The sequence below is a fragment of the Neurospora crassa genome, linkage group II, assembly GCF_000182925.2.
Source record: "Neurospora crassa OR74A linkage group II, whole genome shotgun sequence".
Lineage (NCBI taxonomy): Eukaryota > Fungi > Ascomycota > Sordariomycetes > Sordariales > Sordariaceae > Neurospora > Neurospora crassa.
In genome coordinates, this window is record NC_026502.1 from 4,216,948 (window position 1) to 4,238,985 (window position 22,038).

At 52.1% G+C, this 22,038-nt stretch overlaps 6 protein-coding genes and 1 non-coding gene across 8 annotated transcripts; 4 read left to right on the plus strand and 3 right to left on the minus strand.

Moving 5' to 3' along the window:
* Positions 1-38: 38 nt before the first annotated feature.
* NCU16596 (short chain dehydrogenase) lies at positions 39-1,476 on the plus strand. The gene is made up of 2 exons (XM_011395413.1): positions 39-625; positions 725-1,476. Exons 1-2 carry the CDS (start codon positions 103-105, stop codon positions 1,198-1,200), a joined length of 999 nt encoding a protein of 332 aa, XP_011393715.1. The 5' UTR covers positions 39-102; the 3' UTR covers positions 1,201-1,476.
* An 810-nt stretch (positions 1,477-2,286) lies between these two features.
* Positions 2,287-5,341, plus strand: NCU09354. Of its 2 annotated transcripts, XM_011395333.1 has the most exons (2): positions 2,287-4,875; positions 4,941-5,341. In XM_011395333.1, the coding sequence occupies exon 1, from the start codon at positions 2,333-2,335 to the stop codon at positions 4,739-4,741; it is 2,409 nt and encodes an 802-aa protein (XP_011393635.1). In that variant the 5' UTR covers positions 2,287-2,332; the 3' UTR covers positions 4,742-4,875; positions 4,941-5,341. The 2 variants fall into 2 exon arrangements, with proteins under 2 accessions (XP_011393635.1, XP_011393634.1); XM_011395332.1 differs by having other exon boundaries at positions 2,287-5,341.
* Positions 2,439-6,600, minus strand: NCU09355 (hypothetical protein). Its single transcript, XM_953841.3, has 3 exons — positions 6,352-6,600; positions 5,767-6,251; positions 2,439-5,696 (listed from the first exon to the last, which is right to left on the minus strand). The coding sequence occupies exons 1-3, from the start codon at positions 6,481-6,483 to the stop codon at positions 5,573-5,575; spliced, it is 741 nt and encodes a 246-aa protein (XP_958934.1). The 5' UTR covers positions 6,484-6,600; the 3' UTR covers positions 2,439-5,572.
* Positions 6,601-6,966: 366 nt separating this feature from the next.
* NCU16597 (hypothetical protein) lies at positions 6,967-10,159 on the plus strand. Its single transcript, XM_011395414.1, has 2 exons — positions 6,967-7,933; positions 7,996-10,159. The coding sequence occupies exons 1-2, from the start codon at positions 7,642-7,644 to the stop codon at positions 9,915-9,917; spliced, it is 2,214 nt and encodes a 737-aa protein (XP_011393716.1). The 5' UTR covers positions 6,967-7,641; the 3' UTR covers positions 9,918-10,159.
* Positions 10,160-10,368: 209 nt separating this feature from the next.
* NCU15283 lies at positions 10,369-10,454 on the minus strand. The gene has a single exon. It is a non-coding gene; the product is annotated as a tRNA-Arg (tRNA).
* A 133-nt stretch (positions 10,455-10,587) lies between these two features.
* NCU09356 (hypothetical protein) lies at positions 10,588-12,844 on the minus strand. The gene is made up of 2 exons (XM_953842.2): positions 12,422-12,844; positions 10,588-12,291 (listed from the first exon to the last, which is right to left on the minus strand). The coding sequence occupies exons 1-2, from the start codon at positions 12,681-12,683 to the stop codon at positions 10,889-10,891; spliced, it is 1,665 nt and encodes a 554-aa protein (XP_958935.1). The 5' UTR covers positions 12,684-12,844; the 3' UTR covers positions 10,588-10,888.
* A 1,131-nt stretch (positions 12,845-13,975) lies between these two features.
* On the plus strand, positions 13,976-21,539 carry NCU09357 (stage V sporulation protein K). The gene is made up of 6 exons (XM_953843.2): positions 13,976-15,582; positions 15,645-17,090; positions 17,191-17,527; positions 17,584-18,308; positions 18,364-19,269; positions 19,330-21,539. The coding sequence occupies exons 1-6, from the start codon at positions 14,076-14,078 to the stop codon at positions 21,330-21,332; spliced, it is 6,924 nt and encodes a 2,307-aa protein (XP_958936.2). The 5' UTR covers positions 13,976-14,075; the 3' UTR covers positions 21,333-21,539.
* The last annotated feature ends 499 nt before the right edge of the window (positions 21,540-22,038 follow it).

The window sequence follows — 22,038 nt, forward strand, 5'->3', positions numbered from 1 at the left end:
CATCACTGTTGGAAGTGTCTTGTTTGAAGCCGCTCAATCGCTCACCCGTTCAACAACAAACACAACATCAACACTACCATCCTCTCAACGCCCATCATCAAGATGTCCCACATCACCGCCATCAAGAAGCAAGCTCCGGCCAACTCGCTAGTCTGGCTCGTCACCGGCTGCTCGTCCGGCTTTGGCCTCGAGTTCTATCTCAACATCAAAGCCCGTGGCGACTACATCATCGCTACCGCCCGCGACCTCTCCAATCCCAACATGACACATTGTATACAAGTTTCCCTAACGGAGGAAAATGTATCCGTCTACCAGCTCGACGTCACGGCATCCCAGGAGTCCCTGAACGGGATCATTGCAGAAGCCATCAAGATTTACGGGAGGATCGACGTGCTGGTGAACAATGCCGGCTACGTAGCGCTGGGCGGTTGGGAAGACATGGGCTACGACGGCTTCGTCAGGCAATTCGAGACCAACGTGTTCGGCCTGCTCAAGGTCACCAACGCGGTCCTTCCGCACATGCGAGAGCGCCGGAGCGGGACGCTGGTGTTTATGGGTTCGCTTTCGGGATGGCAGGGAAATGAGTTCTGTGGAGCGTATGCGGGGTCCAAGTTTGCTGTTGAGGGTTTGTGTTTTCTTTTTTTCCTTCTTCCCTTCTGCTTCCGTATAAGTCAAGCCGGCAATCACTTGATCAACAGTTTTGCTGACAGGAACGATACAACAGGAATGGTGGAAGCACTCCAAAAAGAGGTGGAACAGTTCGGTATCCGCACCCTTCTCTTCGAGCCAGGACGGTTTCGAGCCAACTTGCTGTCACCTTCTCCTGTGGTCGCCCACGTGTCCAAGATTGACGATTACAAGGAAGCGTGGGAAATGACCCTGCGCTCCTATGCCGATGTGGACTCTAAGCGGAGGGGTGACCCGGCAAAGGCTGTCGAGATCATCATGGATGTCGTCCGTGAGGAGACCTTCTATCGATATATTGAGGAGGGGGATGTACCGTATGCTTTCACAAACGCGAAGTATGGGCCTATGAAGCTCAGATTGCCGTTGGGACAGGATGCCTTTGATACCATCAAAACAAAGTGCGACCTTACTTTGAAGGTTTTGGATGTGTGGGAACGTCTCATCACGAGTACCGATCATAATGATGTTAGGCATAGTGATATTGAGGTGAGCAGCGAGGAAAGTTCTACCTGAGATTGTTTTCCGAAGTCGGCTTTTCCGTCTCCCGTCGGCGGAATTCAGATGGCGCGATGATTGTACTGTGAATAGTTCTTGTTGGGCGTCCCAACTCCGAAACATAGCTATGTATGGCTGTTGTATCTGTACGTTAGATCCAGATTAGCACACTGAAAGATAGCCAGGGACTCAAATGAAGAAGAATTCGATTGTCTCAACAGGCAAGATTCTGGTTTGGGTTGCCAACAGCTGCTGAATGAGACCGATGTCCAGAACCAGCGAGTAATTTTTTTCAAGAGATCTGATTGCTGTCGGTTAGTCCACTCGCTTCCGTTGGGATGTTTAAGTCTGCTGGGTGAAGAAAGAAGAGTAGTACATGTAGTCGGGTCGGACTGGCAGTTCCTGCTTGAGGTACTTGGAAGAAAGCTGGTAGTATAATGTACGTTATTCCCTTTGCTCTTTCCGACCCGAGACCGTCACCAACCCCCCGGCCATTCGTCTTCCATTCTTCCAGGAATCCTAAAAGCAACCAAAACTCGGACATGAGACATTGCAGGTGTCGCTTAATTTCTTATGGGAGACCGGTATGAAGTTTGACATTCAGGCTTTGGGGGGTTTTGGTAGAATAGGCAGTGGTGATCGGGCGAATCGGGGCTCGGTGAGACACGGGCTGATAGGACTGAAAATATCGGGCCATACCTGGTATTGAGGCTCATTCCTTTCTGAATTGATCGTTCCGTATCAGGCAATCGGAGAAAACACACGGAGCTGAGGCGTGACCACAATGATATGGCCATGCATACGCTAGTTTCTCAGCCCCAAGGCGATGATGAATCTAGAATCTTGACATGCGCTGATGGTGGATAGCAGCGCGGAATGCCCGATTGGTGGATGCAACGAGAGCGTATAAGGACCCCCAAAGACACAAGAATTCGCAGGGAATACCCAACGGCCCGCCTACGGTCTGCTCCCGGATAGGACAGTCGTCTAGGTAGCTCCAAGGGAAGGGTGCGGGTTCGAGCCAGTTGGACCCTCATAGCCTCCCGTCGACTAAGGACTATATGAGTCAGCTTCTTCCCATCCACTCTGATATATTCAACGATAGCTTCCTCCAATTCCTTGTGTCCTCAAACACGTAGCATAGGCAACAATGGCAACTTCAACCCATCGATCTGAAAAACCAGAAACTGAAGAAGAAAACGATGTTGCAGAGCCTGGATTCGGGCAGAATATCTCCTTTGAACGGCCAGGTTTGGTAGGAGGCACATACGCCATTCAGGTTCAGCAGACCATTTCAAAAGATATGCTCGAGAAAGAGGAGCCAAAGAATGACAGTCAACACTTCGAAGTTGTCGCTCCACGATTCGACCTCCCCACAGACTCAGTCCACTCCATATACCCAGAACAGGGCCACGAAGCGACTCACGACACACTTCCGCACATTGTCCTCAACGACAGCACTTTGCCATGGGAGCGCACCGGCAGTGACCAAGCCAAGGGTCATTGTACCGACGACTATTCCAAACACGCCGTGCCATGGATGGCGCTCTTGATCTTCTCCCCGGACGAGCTTCGCCTGAATGATGTCGAGAAGGCGGGAATCTTTGCGCATACCAGCCTCAATGCTCATCCGCCAAAGCAGTCGGAGTCCATGGCAGTCCGCGTTCCGTTGGGTGACCTCGTCAAGCTGAAGGAGGGAACAGCCAGTGTCCCATTTGACGACCAAGTCGACCTCGACCAAGCGGCGACCGAACCCAGTACGAACATGATCTTTCCCAAGGCATCGTTATTCAATCGTTTGTTTGCAGCCTACGATGACAACGGGCAACCGCAGCCGGGCACTCCAGATATTTCGCGACACCGGTTGCTGGCCCACGTCGTCCGGATGAACACAAGGGGAACCGACTCAGACAAGGTCGATACCAGCCGGGAGTTCAGTGTCGTAATCGCTAATCGCATCGGGCCTCTCGACGGTGACAAAGCTTCTGAAATGATCGTCCATTTCGTCTCCCTCGAGGGCGTCGAATCGCTGAACCCCTTACCTCTCCCCGAAGTTGTACCAGGCTCATCATCGCCCGAGCAACCTGCCCGCGTCGGGCTCGTCTCCCTCCACAGCTGGTCCTACACCTGCCTTCCGCCGAATTCTCTCAACGTAAAGCAGACCTTTGAGAACCTAGCCCGTACAGCGAGCATGCTCAAGCCCATCATCCCGCCCCACTCGGAACACCTAGATGACGCAGGAAAGCGCATGCTCAACCGGTTTGAAGAAGGCTACACCATCGTGCGCTCCAGGACGCCAACAGGGGAACCCACCCCCGCCCTCATCCGCGGCCCGCTGACACCCAACTTCGTTGCCCCACTAGAACGGGATTTTCTCTCCTCCAACTCCGGCGTCGACCTCAGAATCTTTGATGAGAAACTGGACATGATGGACATCACCTACTCCTCCGCCTGGTCACTAGGTCGCTCGCTAGCTTTGGCGAATGAAGGCTTCACCGTTTCTCTCACGCGCGTCCGCCATGAGATCTTGCACCCAGGAACTAGTGAACGGGGAGGAGGCTGGAAGACGACGACCTACGACGACGACGACCTCACCGATCCCAGCAGCTCGTCGTCGGACTGGAGTATCATCCTCCGCTTCGTTTCAGATCTGTACCACCTCGTCAACGTCCCGTCGCGCTACCTCTTACCCGGCCAGAGCATGCTACCCCGCGAGAGCCTCCGTTTCTTTTTCGTTGACGGCAACTGGATCGACGCGCTAGTGGACGGTGCGCTGAGTTTGGGTTATTTGTATCAGGGCAGCCTGGAAGGGTCTCCCGTGGAGGATGGCCATGTCGTGCGGAGAGCCTTGAAAACTTCTATCGACCGCTTCATGTTTACAATCGACGATCCCACCACAGTCCATCATCATCATCATCATCGTTCTTCTGCCGCCGCCGTTCCCAGGTATGGATTCTTTCTTCGGTCGTCGGTCATTGCTGCTGCGCAATTCCCGGATCTCATCAAAGTTTCGGTGGTTGAACAACCCAGCGGCGGGGATCATCCGAATCTGAAATTGTTGTTGTTGCGGCATGACATAGTTGCCGAGGAAACCATGCTGGGATTCTTCAGTGAGGCGCCGCCCGTAGAAGGCGAATTGTATCAAATGCGATTTGAGGTACCCGCCCATCAGCAGTTTTTCTCCTTGGGTAGCGTAACAGATCAAGACCTGGAAGTGGTGTATAAGAGACAGTACACCACCACCAAACCGGAAGTTGAGGATGGATCGAGGAACGTCCCAGCTGCTATAATTAAGTGGCCTCGAGATGGGAAGGGGAAGTCCATGTCGACGAACGGCAACGATACCCGAGAACGGAGCCAGGTGTTTATTTGGGGGTCCAAGCCTGGTCTAAATGATGTTCGGTTGGTGCTCGTGGAGAAACTGGCTGCCGATGTTCATGCTACGTTGGTCAAGGAGATGGCGGAGCTGGGTTCGGACTGGTATGAGGAAACGACTGCCACGTCTGCTATGATGGCCTATCAGCTTAGCAGTCGTTCGTGGCACCTGCAAATTGGATGATAGATATTCATGGGCGCGGGATCAACCTCGGGAGAAGTGACAAAATGTTGAAGTTGGGTATAGCAGCGCGGAATTGCGAGGGGGGTTGTGGTGTGAGTTGAGATGTGCTGACGGGAGACATCCCTGAAATTCCCGTTAGTAAACTACGCCTGTACACCGCTGTAGCCGGAGGGGGCACTAACACTTACATCGTCCTTAGTCGGCATTCGAACTTTGAGGGTTTCTCGAGCGCTTAGCCCCTCCGCCACCCTTGATGGTCATGATGATGTTCACAGATAATGCACACCATTGCCGAGATTCGAGTAAAGTGATTTACCTGCAACGCCCAGAGGAAGATGCTGCCCAGAGCTTGTTTGGTTCTCATCTCATAGTAGCGATAGTCTGGCGGCGACTACGGGAGACATTCAAGGCGGAAATACAGTGGTTGTGTCCTTATGACACATGTCCCCATATGCTTTGGTAGTATAGAGATTGCTAGATTTGGTCCGAAAAACGCGAGCAATGAGGACCAACGAAGCTGGACACGGGACCAAGAAAGGTGTCAGTGTACACGTGTAATGGCGCTTGGGGTTTGGTACACCGCCGAATGCCTAGTCCCATGATGGCATGGAGAATGGACCCAACAGCCGGATATCTCAAATGGTTTTGGATATCAGGCATGTTTGCGAAACGATTGCTCCGTGACGGGTGCTCATTATTTGTAGATTTGGAGAACGAGTATGAAACAAGTTGCTGTATTATGCTGGAAATGTCATCGCAGTATCCCACTACTCCGTCCGCAAATCGGGTATCATTACCTCTCGTTTATCCATATCAAGTCAATCCCCAGCCTTAGTCCGAATCACTCGAGTCGGAGCTGCTGCTGCCGCCGCGGTGCTTGTCCTTCTTGTGGTGCTTGTCCTTCTTGTGATGCTTATCCTTCTTGTCCTTCTTGTCCTTCTTCTTCTTCTGAAGCCTGTGGCAGTTGTTAGTCAGCACATCATCCTTTGTCAGTGGAGAACAAAGAAACTAGCGGCAAGACTTACTTATCCTCCAACAGATTCGCCGCAATCGCGCCTCCAACCGCGCTCACCACACCACCCAGGGTGCCCGCCCCACCAGCATGCGCTAACATGGCGCCCATTCCACCACCAGCCAGCGTAGCGCCGAGACCACGCTCACCATCAGGGCCTACTGGACCTCCTGGGCCGCCCTGGCCTGGGTATTGCTGATGCTGTGGTGGGTATCCCTGCTGATGACCGTAACCCTGACCCTGACCCTGGCCATAGCTCTGCTGGCTCTGGTCATGGTATTGTCTCTGGCCATCCTGACCATACTGTGGCTGGCCGTAGGGCGCTTGGGGATTGTGGGGCGGGGGGGCGTTTCCGTAGGACTGGTGGCTGTAGTCTTGTGATTGCCCGTGATACTGAGGAGGTGCTTCGTGGTAGCCACCTTGGGGAGGAGGGGAGGAGTAGGAGTTGTGAGGAGGGTAGGGAGCGTCTTGCTGGCCGCCGTAAGGGGGGTAGCCGCCCTGGAGAGAAGAAACAGGATGTTAGCTGGGTAGACTTGTGATGATTGCAGTGCAGACTGGGGTAACAAGAGTGCGTAGGAGAGAACGGGAGAAAACAAACCTGTTGCTGGCTCTGGTACTGGGGAGCGGGTTGGCCATGGCTGTAGCCGTAGGGGTTGTTCTGGGGAGGCTGCTGGCCGTAGCCACCGTTTCCGCCTTGCTGGCCTTGGTTGTAGTAGTCTTGCGCCGACATGTTGGTTGTAAAGATAGGTTAGGTACTCGATGAGATGGGAAAAGAAGAGATGAGAAAGAAGATGAGCGGGATGTCGAGGGAACAATTGATCCCGTCGTGGGGTTGGGCTGCTCTTTAGTGATTGTTACAGTGGATGTGCTGCCACATGGGAGGACTCCAATGACGAATAGGGGACCTTGTCCCCGCCATGCCCCTGGGTCAAACTGCCCCTGGTGGATCCCCGAGCCGTCCGGTTGTGGGGTTTCATGTGGGCAACATTCACGCAGCGTGTCCACAGCCCGTTTGTTGCATCATGGGGTTGTGGCGCAGCTTGGCTCAGCCCTACGCTGATCGATGAATTACGCGTACCGAGGCATTCGTCTTTGATTCATTGTAATGAAGTATCATCTCATGGTAGTAGCTAACAGGACATGTCGCAATACCAGTGGGGTCCTGTTAAGGTCCAGTACTGAGGTGGCACTTATTCAATCCATCCCCATTCAACAACAACAAATCAGGATCAATTCGTTGATCACCATGGCTCTTTCATCCTTACCTCTACCTTATCATTTCTGCTTGTCACAGTTCGGTGACGCCGGCCGCGAGGATTTCCTCTCTGGTCCCTCGAGATGGCCTACCGGTAGTATTCTTTCGCGGCAATTTGTCGGACACTCAATTTTACCGATTTCCATGTTTCCCAAACCCGAGAGTCGAGGTCTTCCCTTCGCTGGCCTTGGTTGTCCTTCAACGGGCCGTTATCATGGAAATTACAGCATTTTCCTCTCCTTTCGGTGACAATATAACCCCTTCGAATTACTACGTGTACCCGATGCCCTTGGATCCGACATGAAGCCCATCCCTGCCCACCGATGGCCCGGTTAAAGGGCTCCCATCGGATGTTCTGGTTTTTTCGATGCTCGAGCATGTCGGCCCTGCTCGCCGAGAGTTATATGAACTGTTGCGTTTCCCGGGAGCTGGTGGACCAGGCTGGACCCCTTTTAGTCTAATGCTTGACAGCGTTACAATCAAAATGGCGAAGCTTTAGTTTACCCCGCCATCGTCACTGGTGTGCTGCACACATTTCAGCAGAACGAGGAAGATGCATCACTGTTGTTCTATCTCACGGGACGCGCTGTCCAGTAGCTCTGTCACAGTCTCATCAAGCTCGGATTCCTTGAGATGGAGGAGTTGGTACCGTGCAAATGGTGTGGTCATCCACCGACCTCCAGCGTTGGCCTCAGCGTGTCCAGGAGCTCACTCATTGCCATGGAGGCCAACGCAAGCACATGCCTGACTTGTTCTATATTCTCCACAGGTATAAGAACATACCTCTCCAATACATCCATGCCTGTACCCAACGACATTGATCATTTGGCTGTCATTTTGGGTAAGCTGGCTGTGGGCAAAGGAATGACTGTGGAAATACCGCTGGGCCCATCCCTCCTCAGACTGTCATTTTTCTGCTCAAAAAGTAAGTCACCAATCTCAAGTCTCTCGTTGGTAGATGAAGTGTAAAAGCTGATGCTCTGATAGGAACTTCTTGGATGATCCGAATCTTACCCTTTCTTGACATTGGAAATCAGATCCCAAAGACCACTTCTTCAGACGAAAGTCTCTCATGGGCGATTCAGCAAATCAACCACTGCAGGGACAGTCATCAGCACTGCAACTCATACTTAAGCGCCGCCGTTCTACCTAAGCGGGTTGTTTTCGTCGGTACAACGGCAGAACCTGCCCTCCGATTGTACGAATCACAGGGCGAAAGAGTTCTCTACATCTGCTTAAGCTACTGCTGGGGTCGCCGTCCTTTTCTTCGTACTCTATTCGATAACATCGAGTCCCACAAAAGATGTATCAACCCTGATGATCTCCCCCCGACTATGCATGATGCTATTGAATACACCCGCCAACTCGGAGTCCACTATATCTGGATCGATAGCTTGTGCATTATCCAGGATTCCGTTCTCGATTGGCGAGAGGAGGCGGGAAAGATGGCATCCATCTATCAAAGGTCGTATCTTGTCCTATCCGCCACTTCTTCCGCCGACGCCTATGGAGGCATGCATGTCTCCCTCCCTTCCGACTACCAAACATTCGCCTTGACAGTTAACACCAGGACAAACGAAATCTGTGACTCCAATATAGCCGATCAGGCAAACTTTCCGATGACAACGAATACTACAGAGACATTTTACGTCCGCCGCGCATATGATCATGTCAACCGAGGGACTTCAAGCTACGCCGGTCGAATTCCAATGCTCCCGACCAATAAGCGTGGCTGGATTTTCCAAGAACGCTTTCTCTCTTCTCGTGTCCTGCACTTCGGACCCCACGAGCTCTACTTTGAGTGCCTAGAGGATTCGGCCTGTCAATGTACCGACCATAGCAACACATCCCTGGACCAGGAGAGTGTCTTAGGGTCTAAGGGGGGCGGGGTGAATGAGATAACCCCACGGCAATCGCCTACAGATAATTTTCAACAACATAGTTCCATGCGAAAGACGATAGCGAAAGCATACTATGGCCCGGTGGTGTGGAGGGTAATGACCCGCGATGAACTCATGTATGCGTGGCATAATATGGTTCATGACTTCACGAGACGGGATTTGACGTATGCGAAAGATCTGTTTCCTGCCATTTCTGGATTGGCGAGGGAGATGAGCGTTGCACGTGCAGCACTACATGGCAATGCGGACAAGGCACATGGGACGGGATACTACGCGGGTTTGTGGAAAGACAGCCTGGTGCGCGACTTGTGTTGGAAAGTTGGGTTTGAGAATATCGCTACTGATGATGAAGATGAGGTGAAGAGAATCAAGGCATGGTCAGACAGGGCGCTTGAATGGCGGGCGCCAACGTGGTCTTGGGGCTCCGTCAACGCACCTGTCAAGTTCTTGGGGCAGGAACATGGCACGAAGGACTTCTTTACACCCTTGTGTGAAGTATTAGATGTTTCCTGTACTGCTGCGGCCGGATCGGATGAGATGGGTGAGCTGATCGCAGGGAAGCTGGTACTGCGCGGGCAGGTTTTGCCGGCCAGAGTGACACATCCGCGTTTAAAAACCTGTCGGGAAGATGGACTACGACTTCCGTGGCAGATTCTTAGCTTGGAGTTCGGGGTACTGGTTGAAAATTTTGTGCAGCACCTGTTTGTTGACGACGGATGTCAGGATCTCTTGGGGGCTTTGGATGAGATGGGCGCTCGTGGTGATCCACCTGTTGTTTATTGCTTTTTGCTTGGGGTAGTAAGGAGAGGGGGATGTCCAGTATTTCTCCTGCTCAAGAAGGCTAAAGGCCAATCGGAGGAAGAAACGGGCCAAGACGTAGTATATCACCGGTTCGGGAGGCTTCAGCTAACAGGACCTCCCCGCCGGGCGAAGAATGATCGTACACCATGGAAGGAACGATTTGGGGTACTTGCGCAAGCCAAGGAAGAAGTAGTTACGATCATCTAGCAAGGCTGTCGGATGCCAAATGAGCTTGGGCAGAGCACAGAGTCAGTAGGCTGAGGGCAACAAAGGAATATGACAGCAACGACAATTACATGGAGGCATATGTGAGCTATCCGATCTCGGAATACACACAGTACAAGACATAACGGAAAAGACATTTATGAAGTTACCGACATAGGGCAGTCAACATACTGGAAAGCGAGTGTCGGAACGATACATAAGCTAATGGCGACAATGAATTTATACCCCTTAACGATCATCATATTGCAAAGAAATGTCAATACCTACAAATTATCGTGGCATACCACAACGGTACCCAGAACCAGATATGCTCCTAGCTGCCGGTATCACCATATAAACCAGCCCCAGAAAGCCAACCAGAAAAAAAGACAAGCAGATCACGATCCAGACAGATGCACAGACAGTATGGGGGAAAAAGTTACAAAAAAAGAAACGATCCGGATGGGACTCGAACCCACAACCTCAGTCTTATCCTCCCGATATTAGGAGGACCACACGATACCATTTCGCCACCGGACCGCTTGCTGTTGTTAGGAGTTGAGGTTGCAAAAAAGACTATACGTAGAAAGTCAAAAGTGGATAGTTGACACAACACAACAACAGCAATATGGCGCGCATCCGGACAACAACACCAGACACCCTACAACCTGACATAACAAAAAGAGAAGATAACAACAATGTAATGAAAATGACCGCACTGTTAATTGATGTGAAGATCTTCTGAGATTTACTTGAATATCTGAATAAAAGGTCACTAACAACGACCACAATACCCGCACTTTTCCGAACACGCCGTAAAGTCCTGTTCTGTGTCGTCAAACTCCCAAGGATCATCTTCTTCGCCGTCGGAGTAAGTTGTAAACATCTCGCGAGCAAATTCGTCTTCAGAATCGGCGTTTCGCCTAGGGACTTGATTTCCGTAGGTAAGAATCGAATAAACCATCCGCTTTCATTCATTCTGGTTCTTCTTTCTTCGTGAAGGTATCCGTTTGAGCAGCAATCCACTCTTTTCTGAGTGTGCAGGAAAGTACGCCGTCGCGGCCGTCGCCTTCTGTGTTGTTTTTGTCGCCATTGGTTTCTTTCCAGCCTTGGTGACGGATTTCGAGGGTGTCGAGGTTTTGGAAGCGGTGGATGACTTCGATCCTGATGGGTGTTGGCGTCTTGATGCATGTGGCCGGTTTGTCGCTTATATTTTCATCGTCCTCTCCATCGTCTTCACCAGAGTCCTCCTCGCTTTTGCCGTCCAGAGGCACAACCCCCTTGCCCTCAACACCTTTCACTTTTCCCCCATTCCACTGCTCGTCCAATTTCCCCATGATGTCCACCAACTTCCTCACCACCGCGGCTAACTTTGCCAATGTCTTATCCTTAGTGCGCTCCTTCTCCCACAGCTGGACATCAGGACGGACGTCCCGTATCTCAATGTCGTTGGGAAAGAATTTGCCGCGCGTGTGGTAGGCGAGGATGAAGTTGGGAATCTGTGCGACCCAAAGGCGTGGGAGCTCCTCCTCGAGGGTGTTCTTGTTCTCACGAGCCTTGATGGAGCGGGTTTTGAGATCAAAGACTTGTGCTTGGGGGACAATGGGAGATGGGGAAGGGCCGTCAGGCCCGCTCGTTCGGATGGTGAGTGGAGGGAGAGGTGTTGAAGATTCAGGGATGGTAGGTGGATGGGAGAAGGAAGATGCGGTGAGATCACTCAAGTGGGTGTCTGCCTTGGTTGACTTCTTGGCCCGGTAACCGGACTTCACGGGCTTATCCCTAAATTGTTCCGCTATAGACGCGAGGTCACTGAAATCGATGTTGTCGAAAAGTGCCATCAGCTCATCCACGCTGGCGGTGGTGGGTTTGTCCTCATCAACAGCAGCAGCAGGGGCCGGACTGGCTTTTGGTAAGTCATCCTCACTCAAGTACCCATCGGCCTCGAATCTCACCAGGAAGCGCAACCCGCCAAACTGGTAGGTGATGAGCCTCTGGTTTACCCAGGATCCTTTTGCATCCTCTTCCCAAGTGGTGTACCTCTCTGGAAAGGTGTGGCCGTAGCCTTTGACATCAGGGATCACCTCTCTTGGTGAGTTCTCGCGGCGGATGAAGAAGATGGTGTTGCCGACCTTCTCGACCAAAAACCGGAAGGTCTTGTCCTGCCCGCGCACAAAGCGGAGCAAGTTGCCGAGTGTGCTGCCGCATGCGACGATGTCAAGATCGGGGACGAGCGAAGGCTTGGTTCGCAGTAAAGTGGCAATGGCCGGCTCAAAGGGATGGTTAGGATAGCGAGCGGCGTTGCGGTCGCGGTAGAACTTGCCGCTGTCTTGTTCGAGCTGAGGGGCTGTGGCTGGAGGTGTCCAGAGGGGGGGTTTGCCTTTTTGAGGTGAGTGGGTCTAAGTGTTAGTGCAAGTAGTGCCAGGTTTGATCAGAGGTGTGACGATGGCTGCAATTGTCTGGGATAAGATGGCGTGATATAATGATAGAAAAAGCTGGAAAAAACTAACCAGGAATCAAGATCTCAGGCTTGGACAAATCAGTGCCCAGCCAGCTGTAGGAAGCAACAGCCTCACAGCCTTGGATGGTGGCCGAGTCTTGGTATTGAGTAGAAGCATCGTTAAGGTCGCTAACACGGATGGATTGGATGAGTGGTCCGAGCGGCGGTGGTGGTGTTGCCGGCGCGGAAGAGGCTCGTTTGCCGTAGGAATTCCCTTTGCTCCGCCCTTGGGGAATGTACGCTTGGGCCTTTTGTTCCCAATAGGAAGACATGATGGTCACTAAGAAGGAAAGAGTGATGGCTGTGTGCTCTGATGAGTGATGATGGCAACTATTGAAATGCTGAGGAAAGAACGATGTGAAAAAGACGCCTGCTAGTGACTAGAGAACACTGTCACGTCTTTTTCCTTCCACCTTTGGTTCTGAGGAAAACCTCTTCCCTTCCTCTCCCTTTAAACAATCCACCTTACACGACTCCCAATCTTCAGTTGTCCGTCAACACCCATCAAACATCATGACTCCCACCCGTCCGTCTATCTCTGGTCCGCGTTCCACGACACCATCTCCCGGTCTGCTCCTCCTCTGTTTGAAGCCTGCATTTGACGTCAATTCACATGCATGTGCCCTCGGCAGCCAACCGACTGCGGAAGAAGAGAAAACGCCTCGCCTCGCAACGCTGGCCCGGGCCGCTGATTTGGCGACCATCATCCACTGAAAATGCCTTGGAGGTCAACACCACCTAGGCCGCTCGCGATTTGGGGGCCAAAATGCACACTTGTAGTGGGGTAATCATGTCAGGACACAGCGGTTGGACGCACCGGCTAGAGGTACCTAGAGGTAACTGGACGTGTATCATGTACGGGACCCCCGCGTCTGCCTTCTTCGACTCTGCATCCCCGCCATCCAGACCACTGGTCATGCTCCGGACCGACTGGGCTCTTTGCATTCGGCATGGCGGCCAGATTGTTGACCATCGATGAAACTGCAGTGCCTCAGCCTCTCGAGATGTGTCGGGTGGTCCCGTCGTCCTATCATGCTCCCGCTCTGCGTTCCCAAAACCCGCGATCGCAAATCACGACCATGGTGCACGACATGCCTTCATGCAAGAGGCCAACTGCCAGCGCATCGACCCTTGTTGATACATCGCAACCCTCAATCAACGCTCGTTTGCACTACACAAAGCCTGATTTGATGGCCCTGATATGGTACTCGCGGGAAAGGATGCCCTTCCGTCGGGTGTCTTGGTCGTCATGCATCATCATCCTGTAGTAAGCCCCCGATACGGGGCGACTGTAGGTAGAAGCGCCGTGCTCACGACTTCGATACCACTCGACCGGTTACAGAGACCTTGGCCTCCTGCCTGAGGTGATCTTGGACTTGGATGTTGGGCGGATTTACGTGGTCATCATGGCCAATCACAGTTTCCAGTGCTGGAGACGGCGATGTCTTCCTGTTGAAGACAAGCAGAGTACAAGTCCCCCCGAAATCCTCGTCATATCTGTATTTCACCTCCTCTTTCCTGGAGCTATCACTTGCATTATACTCCTATTTGAAAGAACTTACAACACCAAATTGCCTCAAACCAAGTACAATTGCTTCACCACGCTGCCAAAGACGTCCATCTCCCACACTTGATCCTCCGTTCGGCATCTGCACCAGCTCAACATGGCATCAACCGTACGCCAAACCCGGCTCAAAACCATCTTCAAGGCCATAGTTCTTGGTGAGCGCAAGGTCAACAGCTCTCATGATGCGCAGCTCTTCCTTGAAGCTGTACGGTCTCAAGAGCCTCCAAGCGCGTGCGTCGAGATGATAGTTTCTCATCCAGCTGGCCTGGATGCGGTCCGAAACTCGGTCCGGAGCAACCTGTCTGAATCCTTCATCCTGTCACACACCCTACCCTTCTTGGAATTCTTGTCCGACCCCGGCATCAAATCTCTGGCTGATGGCGAACTGCTTGCCCAACTGCTTATCGTCGTCGCCAACCCGCCCACCCTCTGGAAAGTCCTAGTGAAACTCTTCAACGGCCATCAGCTGCCTCCGGATAAAGTTCGCGCTTTTGCATGGCTTGCGCTGGAGCTCCTGTCACTCCCTCTACACGCCGACGTTGATGTGCTGGAGGAGGTACAGGCCATCGTTGAGGAAAAAAGCCTCCTCAAAGCCCAAGACCATTCTGCTCGCGAGCTTGGGTATCGCCTCGAAAAGGTCCTGCAACTACGCTCCTCATCCAAGCCTTCCGTGCAGGCGGCCAATGGTCCGGGCGGACGTCATGACAATGATTGTGATGTCTTCAGGAAGATTGCCATCTATCCTACCACCGATGAGTTCCTGTCAAACCAACAGCCCTTCTATCGAACAGCATTTGAGGTTGCCGAGAGTCCGTTAGACAGACGTCCGGCTATTCATCTGGACAACCAGTTCCGCTTGCTAAGGGAGGACATGCTGGCCGAACTACGGGACGACCTTCAAGCGGCCATGGACACCAAAAAGACGAAAAAGTCTTCACTCACCATTGGCAAGCTGCAACCCGTGGCTCTGGATCTGACGGATATAAACCCATCTGGAAAGGGACTAAAATTCAAGCCGTGCACCCTCCTGGTCCGCTGTTACCACGGCTTGGGGTTTCTAAACAAAATGGATCCAGAAACGCTAAAGAAATATCTCAGGGAAAATCCACGCTTTCTCAAGCATCAATCGTTCGGTGCTTTGACGCGAGGGAAGGAGGTCATTGCCTTTGCCTTTGTTGATCGAGACAGAAACAATGAGCTCCTTTTTGAGTCTCCCCCCATTGTATGCCTTCAATTTGCCGACCCTAGCAGCCTCAAGAGAGCATTGCTGGCGCTTAAAATGCCAAACGCCCAGGATGTCGTTCAGTTTACCTTGGTCGACACGCCCGTGTTTGCCTATGAGCCTGTCCTAGCTGGCCTGCAAGCGATCACAGAGCTTCCATTGCAGGACCTTCTCATCAATCCTTCAGGTGCCAGCTTGGCTTTCGCCGGGATACCGAAACTGCAGACCTTTGTATCGGCACTCAAGTCAGCAAGATCGAGAATGGTGATGGGCGAGGGCGAAGCTGTGCGCATAGAGGAATCTATCACTGTCGATCTGGCCCAGCTCGAATCGATTCTCCATGCCTTGACCAAGCCGATAACCCTCATTCAAGGACCCCCAGGTAAGTTTGAATCAATAACGGAATTGTATTAAGACAAGGACATGTGCTGATGCGTTACGTAGGTACGGGAAAGTCGTTCATTGGTGCACAAATTGCCAAATACTTGCACAAAGCTGGGCAACGCATTCTCGTCCTCAGCTACACAAACCATGCCCTTGACCAGTTTCTAGAGGACCTGCTCGACGTCAAGATCCCGGAGCAGGATATTGTCCGCTTGGGAGCCAAGGCCAAGTCCACGGTCAGGGTGGTCCCTCTACTTCTTTCGGAACAAAAGGGTGGTTATCGGCGTACTCGGGATGCTTGGGGGATGATCGATCTCCTAAGGCAAAAAGCCGCATCTTCCGCTCAGGAGCTTCAAACCGCCTTTAAAACCTATGGGAAGGTTCGCGCTGGTTGGGCCGAAGTCTCGGAGTTTCTTGAATTCCTAGACGACCCGCACCCCTTTTATGAAGCCCTTCTTGTTCCCACCGAAAACAGTGGCTGGACGCGGACAGGGAAAAAGGGAAAACAGGCAGGACCGGACTATCTCTTTCAGCGGTGGGTCAAAGGAGACGACCCCGGCATCTTTAAGATGCAAATTCCCGAGACTTCACACGTTGTTTGGCAAATGTCTCTTCCCGAGCGACTAAGCCATCTGGATAGGTGGACCAAAGAGCTGGTCGAAGAGCGCCTGGCGACTATTGAGGAGCTTGCTCGGCAATACAACGAAGCCCAGAGCAAAGTTGACGCCCAGTTCAATGACGCGGATGCACATACCATGCGTCAGAAGAGAGTTATTGGCTGTACCACCACGGGCGCTGCCAAGTATTCGAGTCTCATCCGGGCCGCCACACCTGATGTGATTCTCGTTGAGGAAGCAGGCGAGATCTTGGAGAGTCACGTACTCACCGCCCTTGCCCCCTCGGTGAAGCAGTTGATTCTCATTGGTGACCACAAGCAACTCAGACCAAAGATCAACAACTACGCTCTTTCTGTGGAAAAGGGTGACGGCTATGATCTGAACCGGTCCCTGTTCGAACGCCTTATTATGCAAGGTGCACCTCATACTACCCTGCAAAAGCAACATCGCATGGTTCCGGAGATCTCCATGATACCGCGCGCGTTAACCTACCCGGATCTACTTGATGGCCCCAAGACGAGTGGCAGACCGCGGATCCGCGGGCTCCAAGACCACGTTGTGTTCGTGAATCACGGAAAGCTGGAAGATACAGACAAGGGCCTCCGAGAACGCCGTGATCCCGGAGCGAAAGAGAGCAAGAAGAATACGTTTGAAGCTCAAATGGTTCTCGAGTGTATCAAGTTCTTTGGCCAGCAAGGCTACTCCGCTGACAAAATTGTTATCCTCACGCCATATCTGGGGCAGCTCCGAGTTCTTCAAGATCTATTACGAGAGAACCAGCACGATCCGGCACTGAGTGAAATGGACAAGTTGGAGCTTCTGAGAGCTGGTCTTTTGAGTAAGGCGGCCGCCAAAGTTGATGAGAAGCCCCTTCGTGTGTCCACAATTGGTAAGTCTCTGCTATGATGTACACCTTGTGGGAATTGATATTCCTCTTTGTTGTCATCGTCCTCCAAACACAAACTTTGCAGCTGCTAACGGCGGAGTAGACAACTACCAGGGCGAGGAAAATGACATTGTCATTGCTTCACTTACACGGAGTAATGAGTCAGGTGATATCGGATTTATGTCAGCCCCGGAGCGTCTGAACGTCCTTATTACCAGAGCAAGGAACTGTCTGGTGCTAATCGGCAACATGGGCACCTTCATGAGCAGCAAGAAGGGCGGGTCGACCTGGCGTCCGTTCTTTGAATTGATGAAAAGCCGTAATCATCTGTACGACGGTCTTCCTGTCAGGTGTGAAAAACACCCCGAAAAGACCGCTCTCTTGAAGGAGCCCATCGATTTCATGAAGTTCTGTCCCGATGGAGGATGTACAGAGCCATGGTAAGTGTCACTCTTCGGATACGCCAATTGCATTACCCTGCTGACTTTGTCGCTAGTGACGCAATACTTAAATGCGGAATGCACAAGTGCAAATCCCGTTGTCATCGTGTTGTTGATCACAGCCAAGCTCCGTGCCATGAAATCATGGTCAAGACGTGCGAAAGAAACCACAAGCTCAAGGTGAGCTGTGACAGGCAGAAGGATAACTGCCGCGAGTGCATCAAAGAGGACAAAGAGCAAGAACGAAGGATCAAAAGAGACCTCCAACTTGAAGAAGATCGTTTGCGCAAAGAAGAAGCCCACCGCAAAAGTCTTCAAGAGCTCGATGATGAGCTCGATCATCTGCGCCGAATCAACAAATATTTGTCAGATGAGCAGGTTAGAGAACAGACACTAGAACAGCGCCGCCAGGAGGTTGCAGCCCTGAAAGATGCCCAAATACGGGCACAAGAACAGGCAGAAAAACGGGTTGAGATAACTCGCCGGGTTGCTGAGAAAGCCAAGCGTCGGGCCGAGCAAAATACCAACGGGGGAGAAAAGGCTGATCCGCAAGATCCGCTCAGTGACCTTCCTGATACCGCCGAGGGCGAGTGGAAGTATCTCAAGGAGCTTGAAGGGGCATCCAGTAAGCCAATGGACACGCTCATGTCCATGATAGGGCTAGAAGAGGTCAAGCAGAAGTTCCTAGACATCAAGTCCAAGGTCGACACGGCCGTTCGTCAGGGTATCTCCCTTAGCAAGGAGCGTTATAGCTGCTCTATGCTGGGGAATCCTGGCACAGGTTAGTTCTCTCTGTTTCTCATCTAGGAACATACACATTCTAACAAACGCTCCAGGGAAAACCACTGTTGCGCGACTCTATGCCGAGTTCTTGTCTGATGTCGGGGTAATTCCTGGACACTGTTTCAAGGAAACCACAGGCGCAGGGTTAGCTAATCTAAGGGTAGACGGCTGTAAGAAGCTGATTGATGAGATTCTCAACGAAGGTGGAGGAGTACTCTTCATCGACGAGGCGTACCAGCTCACATCTGGTAATAACCCTGGCGGTGGGAGCGTGTTGGATTATCTCCTGGCCGAAATCGAAAACCTAAGAGGCAAGGTTGTCTTCGTTCTCGCCGGCTACAACAAGCAGATGGAGAGCTTCTATGCCCACAACCCGGGCCTTCCCAGCCGCTTCCCGGTTGAGATGAAGTTCGCAGACTATACGGACGACGAACTGCTCCGAATCTTCGAACTCAAGGTCAATCACAAGTACAGTGGCGCCATGGATTGTGAGGATGGCCTTCAAGGGCTGTACTGTCGCATAATCTCAAGGAGAATTGGCTACGGTCGCGGCAAAGAAGGCTTTGGAAATGCACGCACGGTCGAGAACACATTGGACATCATTTCTACACGACAGGCGAACAGGATAAGGCGGGAACGCAAAGCCAAGAAGCCGGACATTGACGATCTCTTTTTCACCAAGGAGGATCTTATCGGTTCTGAACCTGCTGAAGCTCTACAGAAGTGCCATGCCTGGAAGAAACTGCAGAATCTTATCGGTCTTGCCTCCGTCAAGGAAGCCGTCAAAGCGCTTGTCGATAGCATCCAGCAAAACTACAAGAGAGAGTTAGCCGAGCAGCCGCCCATTCAGTACTCCCTCAACAAGGTTTTCCTTGGGAATCCGGGAACGGGAAAGACGACGGTAGCCAAGTTATACGGAGAGATCCTCGTTACACTCGGATTACTTTCCAAAGGTGAAGGTAATGTACCCTTCGTACTTTGCCGATCCAGATTGTCCGCGCTAACTAATTGTTCCCCAGTGGTCGTCAAGAACCCGTCTGATTTTGTCGGCGGCGCCCTTGGGCAGTCCGAACAGCAAACCAAAGGTATCCTCGCTGCCACTTTGGGTAAAGTCCTCGTCATCGACGAGGCTTATGGTCTCTATGGAGGGGGATCTACTTCTGACCCATACAAGACGGCCGTCATAGACACCATTGTGGCAGAGGTCCAAAGCGTACCGGGCGATGACCGGTGCGTGTTACTGCTTGGGTACAAGGACCAGATGGAGAACATGTTCCAGAACGTCAACCCAGGACTTGCCCGCCGGTTTCCTATTGCTTCAGGATTCAACTTTGAAGATTTCTCGGATGAGGAGCTCCGCAAGATCTTTGATCTCAAGATCAAGCAGCAAGGATATCTTGCTTCTCCAAAGGCAACGGCTGTGGCATTGGACATCTTGAAGAGGGCACGGAACCGGCCAAACTTTGGCAACGCTGGTGAAATTGATATCTTGCTGGACGCTACAAAGGCCCGTCATCAGCGACGGTTCTCGAAGGGGCAAGCACATTCAGAGACGCTTGAGCCTCAAGATTTCGATCCAGACTTTGACAGGGCGTCGAGGTCGGAAACCAACATCCAGAAGCTTTTCGAGGGCTCAGTGGGCTCTGAGGATGTTGTCACTCTTCTGGAGCGTTACCAGGAGACCGTACGAACGTTCAAGTCCCTGGACATGGATCCAAAGGAGAATATCCCATTCAACTTCCTCTTCAGAGGGCCTCCAGGAACCGGCAAGACTACCACTGCCAAGAAAATGGGCAAGGTCTTTTATGACATGGGCTTCTTGTCGACCGCTGAGGTGGTTGAATGTTCTGCCACTGACATGATCGGCCAGTACGTTGGGCAGACTGGCCCGAAGGTGACTAGCCTTTTGGACAAGGCGCTTGGGAGAGTCCTATTCATTGACGAGGCGTATCGACTGGCCGATGGACCGTATGCCAAGGAGGCGATGGATGAGCTGGTTGATTCTGTTACCAAGGACCGGTACTACAAGAAGCTGATTATCATCCTCGCGGGCTACGAGGCGGACATCAATCGGTTGATGTCAGTCAATACTGGCCTAACATCCCGTTTCCCTGAGGTGGTCAACTTCCGAGCGCTGTCCCCAGAAGAATGCATTCAACTGCTTAGCAAACTGCTTGAGAAGCAACAAGATGCCCTTAAGTCCAAAGGCAAGGAGCTGGACCTCTCCTGCTTGACGAACCCGAAACCTGCCTTCAAGAAATCGATGGTGTCCTACTTCGCTGAGCTAACCACGCAATCCAACTGGGCCAGCGCACGTGATGTCCAGAGCCTCGCGAAGAACATGTTCAACAGAGTCCTGCGCTGCAAGGAAGGCTTGGCGAGGGGGTGCATCGTGCTCACAGAGGAAATCATCAGGCAGGAACTTGAGGCGGTCATGACTGAGCGGGCTTCGCGGAGCAATGCCGCGGCGGCAGCAAGTGGCGCGCCAACTGGATTGCCTGATGCCTTGCAGCAGTTCTTCCAGCCTCCACCTCAAACGCGGCCACCACCGTTCAACATCTCCACGGCCACTTCCACTTCATTTGCACAAGAGCAATCCCGCGTCGTCGAAGAGATATTCTCGGAAGATGAAGAGGAAGATCAGGAGCCTGCGCCCGCTCCCGTGGAGATGAGAAAGGAAGCAGCCGACTCCAACTCCAAGTACGGAGCCCAGCGCGACGCAGGAGTGAGTGACGCAGTCTGGGAGCAGCTTCAGCGCGATCGTAAGGCCGAGGAGGAGCGGGAAGAGGAATATGAGCGACTGAAGGAGGAAGCGAAAAAGGCTTCGGATGCGGCCAGGGACAGAATCTTGAAGAAGCTATTGGAGGAAGAAGCGAGGAGGAAGAAGGAGGAAGAGATGCAGATGAAGTTGAAGATGATGGGAGTTTGTCCGGTGGGGTATCATTGGATTAAGCAATCAGGCGGGTATAGGTGCGCTGGAGGAAGCCATTGGATGAGTGATGCTGATCTGGGGATGAAGTGACTTGGGGTTGGGAGACGGACAGACAGGCACTTTCGACAGGATATGTGATCTGGAGGCTGGCTTGGGGAGGACGAATGGCGCAGGACCATGGAAGGCTGATAGGACACTCGATTTTTGACGGCCTTCCGCCATCTTTTTCATGTTTCATTTATGCGATGAAGATATTCAAACTATTTCTCTATACGAAGATCTGCTCCAATTTCCCAGCATGCGTACAGTACTGTTGTAAAGCGATCCAGAAATATTGTGCAAATATCCCATTCTCGTCAAATCGGAACAGAGATGACGGGAGATGGTTCAGCACCTTGTACAGGGTCTTTATAGTGGGAACGCTGCTGTAGCGTGCTGCGGCCCCACGTTTCAGTGTGGCATTCCGCATTGTATGTAAGTGTTAGCGCTGCTCCCCGTACAAGCTGATCATAGGCGCTGTTCGCTAACGCATCTTGTAGTAATATCTCAATCCTCATGTTCAAACAACGACGATGGTACTCCCATTCTGCAGCAGACAGCGATGGAATCTGCAACATATTACTATAGTCTATCACCTCATTCACGTCGGTTTAAAGCTTATCATTCTTCCCCCGCGAAAGTCTTTGTTAGCAGACAAATTCTTAGGAGTTACTTTGGCAATCAACGTCTGCCTCATCTCTAAGATGGTTTTCACCCATCTTAATCACGATCGGAATGCCAGGAAGACGCCCGATAT